The 23,248-nt window shown below is 28.6% G+C and overlaps 1 protein-coding gene across 1 annotated transcript in view; it reads right to left on the bottom strand.

The window, feature by feature from the left end:
* LOC107448911 (meiotic recombination protein REC8 homolog) overlaps positions 1-23,248 on the bottom strand; it is a gene marked incomplete in the record, with an annotated part of 134,317 nt that overhangs the window by 89,305 nt on the left and 21,764 nt on the right. Inside the window, 5 exon segments of the mRNA XM_071184357.1 lie at positions 228-311; positions 5,588-5,642; positions 6,459-6,608; positions 13,099-13,231; positions 19,539-19,594. Coding sequence (XP_071040458.1) covers positions 228-311; positions 5,588-5,642; positions 6,459-6,608; positions 13,099-13,231; positions 19,539-19,594 — 478 coding nt within the window.

Below are 23,248 nucleotides of genomic sequence, written 5' to 3'. Positions count from 1 at the left end.
TGATCAGCCAATCACAGGACTCCCATCCCTCGCCTTCCCCAGTATTTATTCGCCAAGCATCCTTGGTACTCATTTTATTGACCCACTGAAAAAATGAAATGCCTTGTATCCCATGATGGAAGAGTCAATCCTGTTTAGACCCAAAACAGAGCCCACAGACTGTGGCACAGGAGTGAGAAGCGCTACTTGTCAACTGTAATAGCAAATAATATTTCAACACTTATTACCTCCAGAAACTTCATCTTCTTCCAGTTGTGGCAACGTTTTCAATCTTTTAAATCGTCCAAGAATCAGTTTAGGAACCAAGGAACCTAAGTAGAAAAGAAATTGCACAAAAATAAATTTGTTCTGTTTGAAAAATAATTCTTATGTACATACCAGTTTAATAGAATAACATATTCAGTATTCTTTTTAAGGTTATTTTTGATCATTCTAAATGAAATTCCTTTAAAATTTAATTTAATTCAATTTCTGCTTTTTGCAAATAAAGCTGCGGAATTTGCATCACGAGTGTATTAAAATTATGTACTGAGGAGAAAAATCAATGTGAGGGAGGTGGTTGTACTAATTTTCTTAATATTTTTTATCTTCTAATATTCACTGCTAAACAATTTTCTGAAAGTCTTAAAGGAGAATACTTGTTTAAAGACTGCTTTTTGAAGGATCTGTTGCTCTTCAATGACATGCCTTTTTTAAAAGTGTTATGACTTTGTAAAAGTAATTCATGACTTTCAAATTATACCTATTGTTATTCAGCATCTACATTTAACCACACGGGGTGAGTGCGCGTCAGTTAAATGTTGTAATGGCAGAGAAACAACAACAAAATAAGGCAATAAGTCCAATTATTAATATTGGAAATGAAATACAAAATAAAACAAAGGAGTTGATTTACATTATGTGTGGTTCTGACTAAGGATGTGACGGATAGTGATTTAAATAAACAGTCGAATATTCAGCGGAATTACAAGATTTTTTTTCAACAAAAAAAACAAAAAACAAATACGTAAATATTATTTTTCATGCATTTGAAAAATAGTCAAAACTAACCAAAATATTATTGGGTACAGAGCGAAAAACTATAATAGTTATGCATAAGAAATATTTAAGATAAATCAAGAACAGACTAACAACTATCAACAAAAAAAAAAGAAAAAACTAAAATTGCCACACTGAAAAAAAGAAATAGAAAAAAACTTATCCGAATTTTTAAAACAAAACTTAAATGCTAAAAATAATACTTTCAGAAAAAAAATCCATAAAACGTTAAAAGAAATGTAGTCTATCAGTAACGTTCTTGGAAACAGAAAAAATAAAAATCTATCTTGATTCTCAAAAGAAAATTTTAAAGCTGAACATTTAAGTTTTTAAATCACTGCATTTTCAAGAAAAAATTTAAAAAAAGAACAAAAGTCCAATAGAAATAATTTTAATTGCCCCATCATAATAAAAAGGCTGATAAAAAGTTTTTTTTTCTTTTTTTTTTAAAAAAAAAGCTAAATGGAAAAAAACAAAAACAAAACAAAAAGAAGAAAAAAAGTTTCTCAATTACGGCTGTTTTTCCAAGCTCTGTCGCCAAAGAAAATAAAAAAGCCACAGTTTAGGTGGCTTACACTTGAAGCAATGCAATGATATTAAACTATATATACATAATTTTGCTGTGTAGAATTATCTGAGCTTTAGAACAGGCAAACAATTATTAAAGCGTTAATTTGGCAACATTTTTCCACTGAGATAAAAATAATCAAAATTACAGCTGTATTCTCAGTTTTTGCAAATTTTTATGAGCCCAGGTTATGCAGCATTGGAGTAAGTTTTTAAATATTAAAACATTAGACCACAAACGCTTTTCATTCTCACGAAACAGTGGCCTTTTTCCATATTGACATTTTGCGCCATTTTCAAAATAAGCGTAAACAGCACTTGCTTTAAATAGTCTTGGATTGACTTAACAGTCATGAATAACAGTTGCAAATTCACAGCAGTTATAAAAATAGCATATTTTTAGCAAAAAAGCATCATTTCATATCAGGAGGATCCTTCGAAAAACAGCCTTAAAACAGAAAGTGTCCAAACCACAATGAAATTGACTAGCCTGATAGTAATTTTAAAAAATTAGCAGTACAAAACTTATGGTTCAGCATAAAGTAAACTAGTTTTAATTTTTCTTGCTTTTCCATATATCTTTCAGAGCAGAAAAATGCAAGCCGTGTGCAAGTTTTAGAATTTAAAAAATGAGAGAGTAAAAACTATTTCTAGTAACTCTATAGATAAAAACACCACTTTAGATTTTTCTTCATAAAACATATTCAAATAAAAAAAAAATTTGTTGAATGTTTGTTTGAACATTCGACCGGCCAACCGAAATTCGGCAAAAGAGCCAAATACTGAATAGTGGCCGAATATCCATTATATTCCTAGTTCCGGCAAAATCCATGACATAAGTGATCCAAAGGTATGTGAACATTGGTCACTCAAAAAGTAATAAAATAATTTTAACTTAAAAGGCCAAAAAAAATATAGCAATAAAAAAAATGGTTTTTCCTTTTCAGTAAAAGATGCAATAGTACATTTTTTATATTTCCTTTTTTAATTATATTGTAGAATACAAAATAAGTCACTTTTTAGAAACAAATTACAGTACAGCAATAATTTAAAAGCTAATTCAATATATATTGCGCAAATAAAAGGACCACCCTGAAAAAAGTTTGATCTAATGATCGGATCTTAATGGCTCTATCTTCAAGGCTCAAGGGGGTGACCTTAAATAAGCTAATTTATTGGTGCAAACTATATTTTAAGTTACGAAATCACACACAAAAATGTACTTTCTCTGAATACCTTTAATTCAACGGACTCGGATTTCTGACCTCCGAAATATAGGAGGTAGTCGCAATCAGGGAAATAGGGTCCCAATAGGAGAGCACTCCAAAGCTTGGATTCCTTAATGTTAATTTTACTTTTTAGGATATTTCGCTATATCGAGAACTTTTTAACCTAATTACAAAAATATAGCACACAATTATTAAATTCATTTATTCAAAGATAATTCCATGCAAAATATAACTTTTAGTAAATATTTACTATTTTTTATTATTTTATTTCATAATAGCCAAAAAAAATTTCTAATGTAAGGTACACAATTTTTTGCATAATTTTAAAGAATATAATTTTACAAGGCAAAATACAAAATTTAAGCAAATTCGGTCAAATAGTTCCTGAGAAATCGAATTTGAAATACCTGAAATTCAATTTTTCAATCAACCGATTTTGTTCAAATTTTGTATTTTGCCATGTAAAATCACATTCTATAAAATGATGAAAAAAATTCTATCCCTTACAATTCAAAATATAACAAGTATTTTTTAAAAGTTATTGCTTGTTCGGATTTATCTTTGGATAAAAGAATTTTATAATTGAGTGCAAAAGTTTTTCAAACAGTTTTTAAGATACGGCGACATATGAAAAAAGTAAAATTAGCACTAAGGTGCCTAAACTATGAGGACCACATTTCCCAGATTGCGGCTACCCCCTATATTTTGTGAGTAAGAAAAACAAATCCTTAGGAGAAAAAAAAGTTTGTTTATTCTGAGAAAGTATTATTTGGGGTCTCATTTCGTAACTTAAAATACCGTCTGCACTTATTAATTAGCATATTTGAAGTCACCCTCTCAAACCATTTAGGATGACTCCTAGAACGTGAAGATCTGATCATTAGATCAAAATTTATTCAGGATGGTCCATTTTGTTTGTTTTTTTCCCACTATACAATGTAGCGAAAAATAAATGTTATACAATGGGATTTTAAATGGAATGATTAAGTTATTAGTTGAGAGTGTAATTTATAATTAAACTATTAAACAATAGATTAATTAATTAATAATTGAATAATTAAAGTACTTGTCAGCCATAATTAGAGATAATCTGAAACAGTATTATTTTAAGATTTCTAAAACAATTAAATGCAACCATATTTATCAATATATATTTTGTTGAGTCATAGCCACCGAGAGTCAAGGCCTCACAGTAGGATTGTGACGTCATCCTCGCAACTGCCAGCGAACCATAAGCGAATCTGGTATTCAGATTTGTATTAAGAGAAAACTATAATAACTTTTAAGTGACGTAAAATATTTTTACTTTAGCTTAAAATAATTTTAAGTGGGGAATTTTTAGCTTTTTATTAGAACAAATTAATGTTATTTATCAAGTTATAACTCAACAAAATGAACATGTGGACTGTTTGATGCTTTTCAAGAAGCAATATTATGTGCATTTCAGGAATAATAGGAAGTGACTTTTTAGCTTTTTATTAGAACAAATGAATGTTATTTATCAAGTTATAACTCAACAAAATTAACATGTGAACTATTTGATGCTTTACATGAAGCAATATTATGTGTATTTCAGGAATAATACGAAGTGAATTTTTAGCTTTTTATTAGAACAAATGAATGTTATTTATCAAGTTATAACTCAACAAGATGAAAAGGTGAACTGTTTGATGCTTTTCATGAAGCAATATTATGTGTATTTCATAATATTGAAAATGATTTTAAAATATTTTTTTTTCTTTTAATTTTAAATCTTGATTCATTATAAACTATTTTTACAATCAAAAGAATTAACCTCATTTAAGTGCATAATTTATTATTTTTTAATATATAATCAAATATTGGATTTAATCATATATTTTAAAATAAGAAATTATACATTTTAATAAGGAAACAAATACAAGACAAATAAAAATGTTATATCATGGCAGAAAAGAGAGAAATAAAGAAATTAGAATTTTATTGGCACATTCATAAAATTCATCAAATCACAAAATAGAGATTCTTCAAGAACATTATTAGTATAATATTCTGGGCAGAAATTGTTCAATAATTAAAAAGTTAAGCAACGGTAAAAGACAAGAAAATATTGAATATTTTTTATAAACTGCATTTAAAATTTTCTACAAATTTGTTTTTGTTAAATTGTAACTTTTTTTAAAAAAATTATATTAAAAATTAATTTAAAATCATTTTCCATGTTACTCAATAAAATACATTTCACTAATTGATCACTAATTGGTCCGAATGCTTTGCTAGTTTTATATTATAATATTTGCTAACAATAAACAATACCCAAAACATTGTAATTTTTAAATACTGCTTTCATTCTGCAAAAACGAACATTAAAATATAAGAGATAACACTTACTTGACTATTAACAGTTATTTGATAACTGTCTCAGTTAATGGAATTAATCAACTAATCCAATATCTTTTCATTTCCTCACTTTTGGGAAACTTTAAAAATAAGACTTTAAGCCCATTTTTGTAATTACTTTTTCATTTTGGGACTGCACATGCCTATGGCATTGTTAAAATTTGTATAATGATGGTATATATATTTATAATAAAGGTATATAATGAATCACGTATCCGACAGATAAACGAAGCTGTCGTTCAATGAATGACAAATATTTTAAATTGGAGGCTTATCAGCTAAACACTACTGCTAGTGACGTCACTAAAAGACCTCGGTGATCTCAACGGCTTTATTTCTCGGTGGCTACGGTTGAGCTCAATGCATAGCATTACCTGATCCCAATCTGGTCATCAAAGACTTAGCAGACTCCAGAGTACTTGGTTTGACCTATAAATAGATTTAAACAACAACTTTATTTCATTAAAAAAAACATAAAGGAAAACTTATTCCTCACCAAGATGAGGTTTCTCACAAGATACTGTTCAAGTGACCAAGATATGAAGAACAATAATGCTTAAGGGGATCATTTTTTGGGATCTTGGACAGATCAGGACTGATTTTTTTACATCTATTATCACAATACTAGTAGTACCAATTACCAAAATTAATAATCATTGTTTTTAATTCTTAAATTTTGTGAATACGAATCGATGTGTGATTTTTAAATAACCTAAATGTGAATCGTAATATGTGGCTTTTAAATAGTGTAAATACGAATCGTGATCAGTATTTTTTAATTTGAAAGAAAACAAATTGCAATGTGTGATTTTTAAATAGTGTGGATGACTTTTAACGTCATTGATATTATCTTTTAAATGTCAGAAAAAACAGAATCATTTAAAGTAGAATTTATCACAATGATAAACCTATGAGGGAAAAAAAAAATTTTAAGTTCCTTCCGAACAAACCAGTCAACATTTTTGAGCGATTTTTAGTATCAGATCTAAAATTTTCTCTTGCAGTCCTTGTCTAAATTTCAAGATAATAATACAAACTATTCTGAAGTAATTAGAGAGTGACACTAACTTTTCAATTTATTATTATATTTGGTAGCTTTTTCCTATAAAGCAGTTTGTTTACATTGTATTTGAGTCATTTGAAGAAAGAAATTAAATCAGAAATTGTTCATCTATGTATAAAATCTTTTGATACTTAAAACATAATACATTGAGCAGTAAGTACATTTAGAAATAACGAAATTACCAAAGGTGTAGTCAAATTCTTATTGGCAGATAAAATGTTCTTTTTTATCTGGTCACCGGTCAAACTAGTGACTGCATCCACAACCAACTGGCGTTTTCGTTTACGTCTTCTACCATCATCAGGAACAGCGGGTGGAAGAACAAAACCATCCTTCAAGTAAGAAAAAATTAAATATAATGAGAGACTTATCGTGAAATTACAAGACATTTAACCAATTAAGGTTAGATTTTCAATCTCAATCTGATAAAAATTGTCAAAAACCTAGGCAAGTTTTTTTATTGCCATTGGATTAATTCAAAGTCAAGCTACATAGCTGTTCAAATCATGTGCAATTCTTGAATTATTATAACAATTACAATTATGAGTCATATATCACTTATAAAAAATTATTGAAACTATTAACTGCTTTGACAAAAAACATGGAACTATTTATATTAATACATTAAATATCATTATTCATCATATGTAATATATTAAATATCATTATTATTTTATATATTACAACAGTTCAGTTTATATTGCAGATAATAGCTATGAGTTGCTAATTGTTATCAATCTAAATATTGATTTTAATTCTTTTATGTCAAGATTTAGGCAGATTTTTTAGCCAATAATCGTATATATATGCGAAAATTACAAAACATGATTATAATATATTCCCTGATAAGTAAACTAATCATGAAATACCAAAAAATGAATTTTTGTTAAAATCAATTAATATTTTTTTCAATTTAAAGCTTTAATTAAGTTACTATCAATATTTAATACAGTTATTAGAATAAATCTCCTAAACATGTTAATTTTAGTATGTAAACTTTTATATTATTTCTCTGCTGGCCAGGTGGCCGAGTGGTTAGCGTGCCTGACTGGGAAGCCAATGACTGCCGGTTCGAATCCCGCTCTGGGCATGGATGTTTCTCTCTCTGTTGTCTTCTGATGAGTGAATGTACGAATGTGGCCCACCCTATGAATGGGTATTTGTAACAGTGTGGCGTGGCTAATGTTGCTCGCCTCCGTGTCTTTGGTTCACAGGTGCCCACTGAGTAACGATAAATAACAACACTCCTGGCATCTTCGAAAGCGACGAACGAAAGTTCAGTGCCTGCCGTTATTAAAATAATAATAATATTATTATTTTTCTTAACTATGTATTAAACTTTAATAAGATATAATGCTTGCTTATTTATAAGACAAACTTTAGTATTCAAATTTTTTACTGGTTATAATTTAATTATGCAAGCAACCAGTGATCCAAATTCAACTACAGAAGTTAACAGATTAAATAAATTGTAATTTTACGCATTTTTATTTATAATTATTAAATATTTATAATAGATTATGAATTTCTACATCAAAATTTGAGATTTTTAAAAGTAATTGTCAAAATAATAAAAACTTTAAAAAAGAGTTTAACGTCAAAATGATTAAGAATATAGTAGATTGATCACTTGTAATTTTATACTTTTATTTATAAATTACTTCATGTTTACAATAGCTAATAATTATTTTCGACAATAAAATTCTGGGTCCATTGTAAAAACTTGATTAAGCTATCAAAAACTACTTTTCCTTCATCAAATGCTTCCACTTTTAGATTATTTTTAAGTAAAGATAAAATTATGAAGTTTTTAAATTTTGAGCACATTTATTCATTAGAAACAATAATAAGTGTGCTTTGTATGGAAGGTAACAAAAAGAAATTATTTTACATGACCATGACTTTATAAAGAAGGATTTCTTTTTCTTCTAAAATTTAGTTTTAGATTTAAAACTAATTTTTCTACACCTATCCTTTCCTCAAATTAATTTGTTCCCATGTATTCCAATATCAATTCTCTAAGATCTTCTAGATCTAATTCATGCAATTTTATTATTATTTTTCATCTTTCCTGATTCAATGCAAATTTTAAAAAATCTATTCAACTATTTCTCAAAATCTCACATTTAAAAACAATGTTAATAAAAAAAAACTCAAAGACAGAAATTTTTTTTTTTCAGAATCTTTTTGTGAGTACCAAACCACATTTTAGCAGAGCTATGTGATAAAAATACATTTCACCAATAACTATGAAATAGTAATTTATTTAATCCTTTTAAATGACAAAAAATAAATAATGTTGACATCAGCAAATACAGCAAGTACCATTCGTTATCAGTTGATACACAGAGAGTCACCCACAAAAGAAAAACAAAGACATATTCATAGTCACTACTGAGAAACAACATTTATTTTAACCAAACAGGCGTTCTCCAATCTATAAGAAACTAAAGTTTATGGGAAATAAGTTTATTTCTCCACATATACGGCCCCATTATTAACTTTAACAATATTTTTTCTTTACTTAAAGGTTTTGGGAGAAAAGTTGTCTTTACTACCAATGTGTTTCAATTTTAATAAATTCCCTTCTAATAAGTTGATATTATACATCAATGTGTTTTGTCTACTGAGTTTTTAGAAAAATAGATTGCACAAAATTGGGTTGGCACTACTCCCAATTCATTTTACGCTCCTGAAAACCAAATAGTTTCCTTAACAAGATATAAATTTAGACACCGTGGAACCACACTTTTGCTTACTAGATTTCCAGGGTATACCAGCAAAATAAATGGGATGATCTGTTAATTAAATGACACCAGAACTAAATTCCAATTGTTTACAGTTGTCAAATTATTCCTTAGGTTCTTTGTATTAAACACAGTGTTAAAAGAATAACCAATGCAATATTATGATTAACTGAGAATGCTTTGCCTGGTCTACTTCTGTTCATCCAATAAGATGAGGTTTCCTTTAATCTGTTCATTTGCTTTAGGTGGTTATCTTCAAATTTCCTAATTAACTTCTAAATGTAGGTTATTTGATGCAAAATTTCAAAGTTAACACCTAAATTTACCATGAACTTCAAAACCTTCTGACTGATGCATATATCGAGTTTCACTTAAATTACCATATAAATATGTACTTTTTAGGTCTAATTGTAAATATTTTCAACTTAATACAAACTAACAAAATGAAGAGAAATCTTATGAGTGAAAAACTTACAACAGGAGAAAAAGTGTCAAAAAAATATTTCCTTTTTACCTTTTTATTCTGTTTTTGTCAGCCTTTTTTATACTGTAAACCCATCTGCTGCTGTTTGTTATACTAATTCTATATGACACACACTTTTGAAAACACAAACTTTTACTTTGTGTCTTTAAAATAGTTTATGTAAACATGTGGTCTGATCTTCTATTAGACAGGCATAAATTCATTAAACAGAGAAACTCAAGAAACTGAAACTCCAATCAATTTATTGCAGGATAAGTCGACCAATTTTTCTGAAGAGATAAGATTGTTTCTGCTTGACAACTGGAGCAGACTTTTTGTGAGTCATGATATAGGGCACTTTAAAGTTAACATTCTTTTTTTCCTTCTCAACTACCCATTTGAAAGGTACACATATTGTAATCTTTGATTACTTAAGAAATTCGTGTGGCAATGCACCATTAGCATATGGTAACAATAGGAATATGTATGGATGATATTTATATGGCGGGACACCATAAACTTATGGTATGCTTAAAGGGAAGTACCACAGACAAATGGCAACGTAATGGAAACACACCATACGCATACATCACAGACATGGGAGAGCGGATATGATGGTGCAGTGGAATAGATGAATTTTACTCCAGATCAGACAAACTCTACATTATTTAAATCAATTAAGCAAAAACAATAAGTACTTTTCAGTAAAGTTTTGCCCACCTCATAGAAGTTTAAAATTTTTAATTATTTTAATGAAAAAAACAGCAATTTAACTTTTAAAATTTCTACATCTACCAAGTCGATTGCAAAACAAGTGTGAAGCACATACCCTGGTCAGGATTGAGAGTAGTCAGAAAGTAAAAAAGAGGAAATCCAAGAATGAAAGAATATATAAACACGAAAATTTGACGAAAAAAGTGTGATTTTTTAAACTTGTAAGCCATGTGATTATAAATCCCGGTGATTAATTTTACGATTGTATGAATATGAATCCCGATATGAGGCTTTTAAATCACGTGAATATGAAACTCTATATCGAATTTTAAAAAATGCGAAAATACAAATCATGGTGCGTAATTTTTAGATCACATAAATACGAATCACGATGCATAATTTTTAAATCGCGTGAATACAAATCACAATGTCGAATTATTAAAGCATGTATAGTTATGAAAATCGATGTTTTATATTACAACAGCAATAGCAAATCACGACATTGGATTTTAAGCTCGCGTGAATACGAATCGCTACATAGGGTTTTAAAAGCACATAAATACAAATCGCTATATTGGATTTTTAAATCTCGCAAATAAGAATCGCAATGTACGATATTTAAATCGGCTGAATAAGAATCGCAACGTTCAACTTTCAAATCCGGAAAATACGAAAATCGATGTTTGATAATAAAATCGCGATTTTAAAAATGCATAAATACAAAACGCGATATTGGATTTTTAAATCTCGTAAATAAGAATCATAATGCACGATGCTTAAATAGCGTAAATAAGAATCGCAATGCGCAACTTTTAAATCAGGTAAATACGAAAATCGATGATTGATATTAAAATCGCGTGAATAACAATCGAGATATTTGCAGAGTCTGGACTTGGGATTTCTAAAAGGCTTTTTGTATTGTTTTTGTTTACATCTAATAAATAGAAATTTTCAAGATTAATTGAATGAGCAAATAAATATTTTCACCGCAAATCCACGTCTATATTTTTTTTTTTCGTTTGCTTTTACGCCAGACAACAGGGTCACGACGTCTGAATTGCGAAAATACGAGCTATCCGGCGGACGAATAAAAATACAAAAAATCTTATTTTCTGTGTGTAAAAGCGGAGAAAATAGCTAAAATAAGTAAAAATACGGAAGGGTTAGCAGCTAGGACATAGTTTGAATTTTCTGTTTATCTTTGAAAATCGTAAATAAATTTCATTATTTTATTTCAAAGACTGAATTTTCAAAAAAAAAAAAAAAAAAGGGGGATATTTATCTAAAAAAAACGAAACTTTCGATCGGAGTTTTTGATAAAAAGGATAAAATTCGAGAGGCTAAAACGAAAAATCTCATCCCTGTATAAAAGTCAACCAGTTTTATCCCAAGGAAATGATTTTTAGAGAAACTTCAGAGGGAGGAATGAGGACTTCAATACTTTCGCTTCGCGGAAAATTGAATTCCTCATAAAATATTTTAACTTGTTCGAGAAAAAAAATTCCACGAAAATTAGCCGGGGAAAATGGAAAAATCTGAGAAAAAGCGGAAATCCGCGAATCCGCAGAAGAATCACATCCCTGCCTGGTGGAATATTATCAGGCCAAAAGTTTTCCCTTTGATAAATTTTGTACTGTCATCTTATTTATTTTTCAAATTTCTGCCTTTGTTAATTTTTAAATTTCTCAGAATTAATCAATATCCAATAACGTTTTTCTAAATTTTTGAGCTTAGTGGATTTTATAAACAATTAAACATTTTAATGAGAGAAATTTGGACCCACAAACAGCACTTTCCTAAAATACTTTATCATACAAACAGACCCTTCACAAATCTTGCCAAAATTAATGTTCCTGAAATTAAATTAACCCTTTCCAGAAAAAAAATACCGATCTAAAAGAACTGCTAAGTTTTTTTCCGCCCTCCTCATCAGTCGTCTTCCTCTAAGCAGAAGCCGATGACGACTGCTCTGTTTGTAGCATCTTTCTCCTATATTTTCATCTCATTTGTTTACATGCCAGTCAACATTGGAGAAATAAAATAACAGAGATTTTACTAGCGACATTTTTTTGGGCTGCATGTACAGTTTTTATACATCATGCAAGTCAAAAAGGGAAATTTAAAGAAGGAAATGAATATAAGGACTTACATTTAGCGAAGTAAAAAATATGTAAATAAAATCTAAAAAAGGTTTTCAAACCATTATTCATAATTACTTAAACTCAACATCAAAATAATTTTCTTTATTTTACAGAATTTTTACATATTCATATTTCAAACTTTAGGAGCTGATTTGATTTTGTATGGGAAATTTTTATCTAAGTTGTGTTCATAACAGTTAGTAGGGGAAATTACTTTCTATTGAAAGCAAGCTTTCAAGATTTTCATCAGAAATTGATGAGTGAAATGCAGAGCGAATTTTTTAAACTTGAGAGAAAATTCTCTTGCGCTCTGCATTCCTAAGCAAAATGCATAGGATACCTAACATAACATCTGCTATGTTTTTGAACTGTTTTTTTTATATATATACAGTTCATTTTCTAGTTGCCAAACTGACACCCGCAACAAATGATTCTGAAAAAAGAAATATATTTATGTTTTGATTGACAATTGGTAAAAATCCAATGCAAACAAACGAACTTATTGCCAGATACTCAAAGGTAAATAACAAAGTTTGTTATTGGAGAAAAACGATTGTGAAATGACTGAATAAATGATTTTATGCTGATTTCTTCCATTTTTTTTAACCTTCTAATGCTTACCACATTTAATAAAATCTTCAAATTTTGAAAAAGCGGTCACTGGTCAGTAGCCAAATTTCCTAATTTGGTACTAGATGACAGTCAACAAAAGTAAAAATTAACAAAGGAAGTAAAAATTTATAAGAAAAAGTAATACCATTTGTTCAGGAGGTGACCCAGGCGTTTGCAACAATGAAGTATCTCGTTGTTGCTCAACAGGTTCTTCAGCCAAGATAGGCTTCTCTATATCGTACTGAAGGGTTGTTGAATCACGCTCTAAAGGGTCAACGCTACATAATGTTAAGAATCAAAAGTTAGATTCTGTGACAATAAATAATTCAGCTTAACCACAATCAGATACGAATTATACTACAATAAAAATTACAATTTATAAAGATTACAATATTAAATAAAATATTGATAATTCACTATAAATTATAGGACTATTCTGTCAGCTGTTTTAAAATATTTTTACCTAATAAAATCTCAATTGGAACCAATCTTAAGATTTAACATTCTTTTTAGAATTGGAAAATGATTCTAAAAAAACCAATTTGTTAATGACCCCTTAGTTTAACATTTTTAATATTTCTGTATATATTGCATTGATAATTGGGTTAAAATAATTTTAAATAAACTGAATAAATATAACAATTTAAATTTAGATTCATCCATCCATTATACAAGATTTGATTTTTTTCCACTAAAAATAATAAGTATATGACCCCCAATTCACCCTTATTAACTTTTAACTTTTGTATAACACTGTTCAAGAGTCATAAAAATTCAGAAACAGAATGAGCAGAATTGATGAGATATTTCAATTACTTTTGTACAATTTGTTGATGGTCCCAATGTTTCACGCATCAAATTTTCGAAATTTTAGAATTTAGTTTATGGTGTAAATCGAATGGAAAAAAGGAATTTAGAGGATCTGCAGAAAAATGGCCAGCCTGCATAAACAAGATATTTAATTTATTATTACCAAATTGTCCTTATGTTGGGTAATTCATTGCTGTTTAAACTAATTTTTGAAAAGGGAATTAAACTATTGTATTTGTTTGGAATACAAACTGCTTATGAAAAAAAGTAGGTTTTCCACCTACTGACAAAATAATTTTTCCCCTTTCCCTTATCACCCCCCAACATAAAATAATGGATAAATGAATTCCAAACCTGAAGAATCAAAATACAGGGATGGCAGTCCAAAATATAAAAATCAAGGACAATATTGCCTCCAAACATAAGGATAATTTTTTTTTTTTATGAAAGTTTCACAATTTTTTTCTTTTACAAAAAAGGGGAGAAATTTGTGGAAAATTGTTAAGTTGCAGCAAAATACCAAAATATAAAAATCAAGGACAATATTGCCTCTAAACATAAGGATAAATTTTTTTTATAAAAGTTTCACAATTTTTTTCTTTTACAAAAAAGGGGAGAAATTTGTGGAAAATTGTTAAGTTGCAGCAAAATACCAAAATATAAAAATCAAGGACAATATTGCCTCTAAACATAAGGATAAATTTTTTTTATAAAAGTTTCGCAATTTTTTTCTTTTACAAAAAAGGGGAGAAATTTGTGGAAAATTGTTAAGTTGCAGCAAAATACCAGGATTCTCTTGTGAAAAAAAGAAAAATATGATGTAATGAGGAGGAGGAGGGAATAGTGAGCGTTTCGTATATATTTCTACCACATCAATACTTTTATGCCATCAAGTTAAGAGTAATTGTCTCTAATACTGCAAGTAGATTAAAATCGTACCAGAGCGCTAAGAAGATTAGTCATTCATTTTGTTATTTACTTCGTTTCATGGCATAAAGCATATAACATAACTTTTAAATTTCAGATAAATAATATTTTTTCTTCTTGTTAATTTCAACAAAAATTTGAAAAATCATAAAAATTTCAGGACATTTATTGAAATGTTTCATAATTAAGGACACTTTCTTTTTTTAAAGGAATTTAATGACAACTTTGAGCCCTGAAAGACAAGCAGAAAAAATCTGCTTCTCATCCCTCCTTTCTTATTTCCATTGTTTGAGCAATATTTCTTCTCCCTAAAATTAAGTTGTCAAAATTCCCAATTGTGAACCCTTCAGTCATTCACTTTTGTAAATTTCTTATTAGCGTGTATGAAATGATTTTCAGAAAAAATAAAAGCTACACTGTTAGTTTTAAAGCTATCAAAAATACACCCTATTTCTATTATATTGTAATGTTTTTTAATAAATATGAAATTATTATGAACATTTGATAATATTCAGAAAATTACTTTATTTCAAGTTTGTTTTTTAAAAGTTTCTTTATTTTTAGAAATGAAGTTTGTAATGTTTGCAATACTTTGAGAAAATATTCAAAAGAAATACTTTACATTATTAATAACAGATTTTAAATTTTTAAAAAAGTGGCCATGTTTTGAAAAGTGGCTTCTGTTAAAAAATGCAACCTGGCCAAAAGCAACACTTTATAATCTGCCCTGTAATTTTTAGTGGGAAATAAAATTAAGCTAATTTTAAGCACCTAAGGGTCTAAGGTTTTTCCTGAGTCATATGAATCTTGAACTAATGGTATAAAATGCTGATTATTTACTTTGACTACATTATAGAGGATAATAAACTTTGATAATTATTTTCTTTTATATACATAAATAAGAGTGGATATGAAGCCAAATGATACTACATAAAAATACTGCATTATAATAAACCAAAAGAAAACCAGTAAAAATGACTGTGGTGAATTTTGTTTGAGAAGCAAAGAGATAGTAATTGAATGAAGTTTCGTGACAAAATTCCATTCAAATATATATGCATGCAATAATTCCGCTTATGTACAATAATGCAACCAATGCACCAAAATGTGTAGATGGGGCAGAACGATGCCATGTTCCCTACGAGATGTAATTTTACACCACACACACACAAAAAAGTAACCAGCATCATAACTTTGTTTTGTGCAAAAATTAACCATATGTTGAAAAGAAAAAATTTTTTGCTTCTATATTAACATCAGAAAAATAAAAAAATTATGCAAGCATAAAATAACATTCTTACCCTTCTTTAGTGCAGATGTTTGATTAAAAAGTTTGTACAGTGCCCGCGGCTAATAAAATCACCGGATAATAAAATCGGCCGCTTTATAAAATCAAATCGGCAAGAACCAAATTGTTACAATATTAATACATGTTAAAAACATCATTTAATAAAATCAATGCCGCTGCTTTTTAAAATCAAAATTTTGACTACATAATAAATCAAAAGTGCAATATTTCAGCTTTTTTTGTTCTTATTTATAAAATTTTATTTTTTCGAAGTTTAAAGATTTTTTTAAACGAAGCAACAGTTACTCACAAACCTGTAAAACAGGTGTGGTTAGCACTTTCCTGCGATATATACACTGTAAGAGTTAAGGGAAAATGTGGGTGGTAAGCAGCAAGTTCATAGAAATCAATTTATCAATGTCAATTCCTTGACTTGAATGAAGTTTAGAGAAACCTATCACACTCAACAGGGGGCAAATTCTTATTTTACTTTTTATTGAATGAACCATAGAAGGGAGAGAAGTTTCTTTTGTTATCTATCTTAACAGAGAACATGAATAGATTTCCAAAAGCTGTCTGAGCACATGTTCCATATTATTTAAGCCGCTTGAGTAAATTATAGTTAGAGTTAGAGCACATATCATTTTTAAGTTCGTTTGGTGTTAAATTTTATCAGCATGCTGAAAAGGAAGGATTTGAATCTTAAAGATAAGTTCGAAGTGTTGCAAAACTATGATAAGCTTCCTAAATGTAGTCAACATAAAGCTTCAATTAAATTAGGGATTTCCCAAACTGCTCTTTTTCAACATTCTGAAACAAAGGATAAATATTTCCGAGGAAATAAAAAAGAATGGAAATCTGTCAAGAAAGCGTAAGCGTGAAGGAAAATCGGAGGAAATTGAAATGGCTCTGTTATAATGGTTCAAAAATGCACGCGAACGAAGAATTCCAATTTTCCGTGGAATTTTATTTCACAAAGCACAAGACTTTGCTAACTTATTTAGTGATTCTGATTTCAAAGCTACAGATGGGTTGCTAACCCGATGGAAAGACTGCAAAAACATTGTTCAACATTGTGTGGCCAACACTCATCGAAGACTATAAACCAGAGTAAATTTTCAACACGGAAGAAACAGGATTATTTTTCCGAGCACTTCCTGAACACACACTGCTGTTTAAAAATGAATCAACTGGTGGATGTAAAAAAATAAAGAAAAGACTAACCGTGCTGCTAACATGCAACATGACAGGAACTGATAGGAACTTTAGTGATAGGAAAGAGTTTAAAACCTCGATGTTTTAAAGGAGTAAAGCACCTGCCCACCAGTTATGCCAACAGCTATAACGCATGGATGACATCCAGCATCTTTACAAAATTTCTTCTTGAATGGGACAAGGAGCTGAAAAATGAAAAGGTCGTCTTACTTATAGACAATTGTTGTGAGCACCCTGCTGATGAGGACTTGTGTTTGAAAATCATTAAATTAGTGTTTTTGCCACCAACACTACAGCTATTATTCAACCCCTTGATCAGGGAATCATAAGATCATTCAAGTTTCATCACAGAAAAATGGTTGTTCAAAAAATCATTAGTGACATAGACTGTGACAGCTCTTCGGAACTCTTAACTGCAAACAAACTATCGAAATCCCTTACTATTTTGGAATCAACGCATTTGATTCGTAACTCATGGGACATTGTTTCAACCCAAACAATATCAAATTGTTTTAAAAAGTGAGGATTAAGCAATGGCGATGGAGCTGATAACTATTTCAAAGAAATGCTCAGCGATGAAGAAAATGAAATGGAAGAGAATTTTTCATGTTACGTAGCTATTGACGATAACCTGCAAACATCAGGAGAAAAATCTGATTCTGACATTGTTACAGACATCAAAAATTGCAAAGTTATTTCCAATCAAGAAATGGAGGAATCAGACTCAGAAGATGAAATAAACTCATCAGTGCCATCTTCAATGGAAGTCAGAAAACCACTTAATATATTGCATCAAGGAAATATCGAAAACTATAAAAACTTCTATAAACTCTCAAATGATGTTGAAAAGTTAATTTTAAATACTGCAACTCAAGAAACCATTGATCTGTTTTTTGCAAAAATTTTATAAATTTTATCTTATGTAGGGTTTTACTTTATTAAAATAATTTTATTAGTTAAAATAAAGCATTAATGTTGTCATTATTTTAGCTTTTAAAGTGATAGAATCCATACACATAATATAAACATATGTATATGCTATACAAGCACATTTGATTAGATGGATAAAGAGGTAGAGAATTTATCATCAGCTAATTATCACAAATCATTTGCATCTTTTCTTTTCCTTTAAAATTTTGGTGACTTACTCAAGCTTTAATTTTTAAAATCATTTAAATATATAATTTTTGAAGATTTAGAAAGTTTTAATAAGGCTTAATTTTTATATAGGATTTAATTTTTTAAAAATATAAAATTTTTAAAAAATAATATTTAAAAAATTAAAACACAAATTATTTACTCTTTATGCATAAAAATATGGACCNGTTTCGCAATTTTTTTCTTTTACAAAAAAGGGGAGAAATTTGTGGAAAATTGTTAAGTTGTATACCAGGATTCTCTTGTGAAAAAAAGAAAAATATGATGTAATGAGGAGGATGGAATAGTGAGTGTTTCGTATATATTTCTACCACATCAATACTTTCATGCCATCAAGTTAAGAGTAATTGTCTCTAATACTGGAAGTAGATTAAAATCGTACCAGAGCGCTAAGAAGATTAGTCATTCATTTTGTCATATTTACTTCGTTTCATGGCATAAAGCATATAACATAATTTTCGAATTTGATTTTTTTTTTTTTTTAGATAAATAATATTTAGCTTTCTTGTTAATTTCAACAAATATAATTTCAACAAATATATTATATAATTTCTGAAGATTTAGAAAGTTTTAATAAGGTTTAATTTTTATATGGGATTTAATTTTTTAAAAATATTAAATTTTTATAAAATAATATTTAAAAAATTAAAACACAAATTATTTACTCTTTATGCATAAAAATATGGACCAGTATCGTTTTCTTGGAACCCACTTAGGGTACAAAAGGACCCAGAAGTTTTCAAATCCCTAGGATTCATAATTTTTAAAATCTAGCAGAATCACTGTACATACTTTTATGCAAGGATATAATACAAATATCAGAGATCTTCCTAAAAATAAAAATAAAGTGCACTTTTTCAAAAGCAAGGGCACCTTTAGTCTTGAAGGGTACTAATATATTAATCATATCTAGCTAGATTAGTGTCCTTCATAACAGAATCTAAAATACTCAAATAAATATGAGAAACGATAATATTTTATATTACAAATAACTTTTACTAGTTATGGTAATCTGAAGTGATTACAACTTCCATTTTTTATTATTATTATTATAAATAAAAAGCGAGACATTTTTACAAAAAAAGCAAGAAGGGTGCATTTACATTTGTGAAAGGGCATGTGCCCTTCTAAAAATGCTTAGGGAGAACACTGGATATCAAAATGGTAAGTAGAATTGACAATTTTACCTTTCGGGTTGTGTGGAAGGAAGCAGAAATGGGAGGGCAAATAGATCTTCTTCTAACTATGAGGGAGAAAAATAAATTAGAAGACTTCATAGTTGAACAGTATAAAAATGATAAAATAACTAACAAAAAAATTGTGTGTTAATTTAAATACAGTAATTAATATTTATGCATACAGTCCAAAATTTGTTAGAGGTCAGTTTATGTCTCATCTAAAGCTTTTTGTTTCAAATACAGTCAAATCTTTAAAATACAAACTCGGAGGAAGAGTGTAAATATTTTGTGATATCAAACACAGGATATTAGAAATTGAATAACTTAATTGAATATTTTTTTTTAACAATTCAGTCAATATACTAATGGTGAAAGTTGTAAAATATGTGTTTACTTTAATTTTAAAAAAAATAGTCATTTCAAACTAATGTAATATTTTTGCTTTCAGATTTTCTCAGCAGTTCTTTGGTTTTGTCATCTTCCTTTTTCGATCAAATTCTTTTTTTAATAATTTTGATTCTGCCCAATCATCACATACTGAAGCATTATTGTCCATGACTAGAGTAACTACTACATAAATATAAAGGGCTTTTTTTTTTCGATTCACTAAATTAGTACGTTCATTGTTATTTTATGAGCATACATTCTTACCTAAGTTGATTATTTACTTCTGTTGAAATGGATGATTCTGGCAATATTAAACATGGTACAATGAAACCTGTTAAGTGACCACCTGTATAAGTTTCTTAATCAAATTTATCTCAAAGTGTAATTGAATGCTATTCTAAACCCTTCATAAATTTAATGATAACCCGGTTTTACATTAACATAGGGAAGAGAGGGGTAAAACTGAGTACCTCGATTTTGGTGAAATTAGTTCTGTTTTCCAGCAGACGAACTCTAAATTACATTTTACTAGTCTAGAAAGACCTACCATATCATGGTTAATTAACTCCCGTGTCTGTATAAATAAGTTTGTCTTACTATGTCAACTCTCTAATGTTCTCTTGCTTCTACACTCGCCTTATTTATTGGTCATTACAGTTATAATAGTTATATTTAGTCCAGCTCATTACACATTTACTGAAGATTCATACCCTCACAAACAATAAAGATTTAGCCCGATAAGTAGCACTGTTTCTGTTTTGTTTCAACAACCTCTGTTTGCGGGGGTAGAACCAGATACTTGCCAATCCCTTGATGTGTATCTATAATGGGCTCACGAAAACTGCTTTACAGACAAGGAAGAAGATAATTACATTCAAGGGTGAGCAAAGGTTTTATGGGCTCCATCCTCAAACCACAAAAATTCTTATTGTTTTTTGATGAACCAGACTCTTTAAAAAAAATATTCAGTTTTAGGTAGATATAAAGAAATTCTCCACCCTTTTCTTTAATAAAAAAACATTTATAAACAAGTATTTTTGTAAAGAATTTTGGTCAGGCTTTCAGTCATCACAGGGACAGTAGACATGGTGAGTCACCTTCTCTTAAACATTTCAATAATAAGAACTCTAATGAGACGTTTCTCAGTTTTCCTTGAATTTTAATAACAAAATAGGTCATTTAAGTATATTAAGAGTCTGGATAGAATAGAAAATAATTGGATTGATATAATAGCACCAATGATTTTTAGTATAAGACTAGAAAAATTGTAATGACTGGTTACAAGTTTTGCTTTATTGTGTATTTGGTTATGAAAGATTAGATATGTTTAGGACGTTCCCTGTTAATTATTATTTTTATGTATTCCCTGTTAATTCACTATTTCATTAATTTTTTGCTGATGAACCAAAATTAGTCGAAAAAGACTAAAATGCTGTTGAAGATATTCCAGTACGTTCGTAGAACAGAATTTAATTCGGAAAATAAAAGCAAGCAAACAGGGTTCGCACTCAATTTCAGAAAAATAATATTCCCTGACTTTTCCAGGTATATCCAGGCCCTGATTATTGCCTAGGTTGGTCCAATAGGCATGGGCCTAGGGCCCACTATTTCTGAGGGGCCTCAAACATTAGTAAAAAGTCCTTAATATTACAATTTCTTTTAAATACTGAAAGAAACAGTTTTTCTCAAAAAAAAGAATTTTTTTTATTTCAAATTTTCTTTATATCGTGATACGAGCAAACTCACGTAAACATTGCAGTAATCAAATTCGAAAGTAAGGTGGGTTAGCTTTATGTTCGTTTAAGTAACGAATAATTACAGCTTAATAACACAGCAAAAGACCACGATAGTTATTGTTTGTGATCACCAAATGTCTTCAACTATTTTTATGTAAACATAACTTTGTTTCTTTTTTTCATATTCTGCTTTATATAGATTTAGTAATATTTAGGATTAAATTTTAAAGCAGTAAAAACCTATCATGTTATAAGTTGAGACAGATAATACTGCAGAACAGGATTTTGAAATTCTCATAAAATTAGTTGCTAAAAAAAAATTTAAAAAAATAAAAAACAATTTTAAAAAGACTATTGCATTGAATACTTTTAAATGTATCAATATTTTAATCAGAAATTTTTCAGTGAACATGAATTTTAATTTTTAAAAATCTGTTATATCTAAATAAATTATTATTTAAATGTGCTTTTAATTTTCTATGAGTAGATATAATTTTGGCTCCTTTGCATATTTTTTATGTGTTGAAATGTATTTTTTAATAAGAATTATAATTAATAACCTTAATATCTTAGCATATGTGCTGAACTTATCATTAAATCTAATGAATGGTAGACAAGCTTTGTGTTGGTTTAAATACTAAATAAAAAATAATTACAGCTTACAATAAAAATAGTTCAGCTACAATCACTAATATCAATTGTTTGTGGTCACCAAACTATTTTTATTTTGACATAACATTGTTTTGTTGTTCTATATAAACTTTATCTTCAAAAAATAATCTTCAATTGCCTGCTTTTAAAATTTCTTAGAAAGTTTCTCTTGAATCATGCAGTTCAATAGATTCTTTTTTTTTTGTCAGTAATTTAATGTCTTAAGTAATTTAATTTCAAAACATTTTTGTAAAGGGCCTGGAAAAATTGATGGGCCTTGGGCCTGAATTTGTCTTGAGCAATCCCTGGATATATCAGGTAAATTTAAATTGAAATCTAAACCCTATTTTATTTATACCATGCAATTTTTCATCAGAAAACTTTCACTTTTTTTATTTGTTATGTCAAACATTAGATTTTGTGAACAAAGACGTATAACAGTATGAGAATGAAAACATGGAAAAGTCTTACTAAAAAGTGGAATTTTAAAAAATAATTGTAGCAGATTTGTTAGACTTATTTAACTTGTATCTCAATAACTGATTAATGTTACTGACATTTCTGAGACAGGTTATTATCCAGGTATGATACAGGAATTTTCCCAGTTTTTTGTAGAAAATTACTATTTCCCAGACTAATCCCTGCTTTATAAAGTTAAAACAAAATGTAGTTAAAACATATGTGTAAGAATATCGTCCAAAGCTGTTCCTAGTTCATAAATTTATTAAAAAAATTTTTATTAACACTCAAATGTTATCAAATATTTCCTAAGCAAGTAATATTTTGAAAACCCAGTCTACTATTAAGAATTTTACTTTACAATTACAAAATTATACTTCAAATACAGTTTTGTAAAAATTCATAAATAAGATACAGGGTAGTATAATAGAACTTCGTACTTTTTGCTGTATACAATCAATATACAATACAATCCTTATATATATC

Source organism: Parasteatoda tepidariorum, chromosome 8 (assembly GCF_043381705.1).
Source record: "Parasteatoda tepidariorum isolate YZ-2023 chromosome 8, CAS_Ptep_4.0, whole genome shotgun sequence".
NCBI lineage: Eukaryota > Metazoa > Arthropoda > Arachnida > Araneae > Theridiidae > Parasteatoda > Parasteatoda tepidariorum.
The sequence above is the reverse complement of the archived record's forward strand: the minus strand, read 5'-3'. Positions and strand labels throughout refer to the sequence as shown.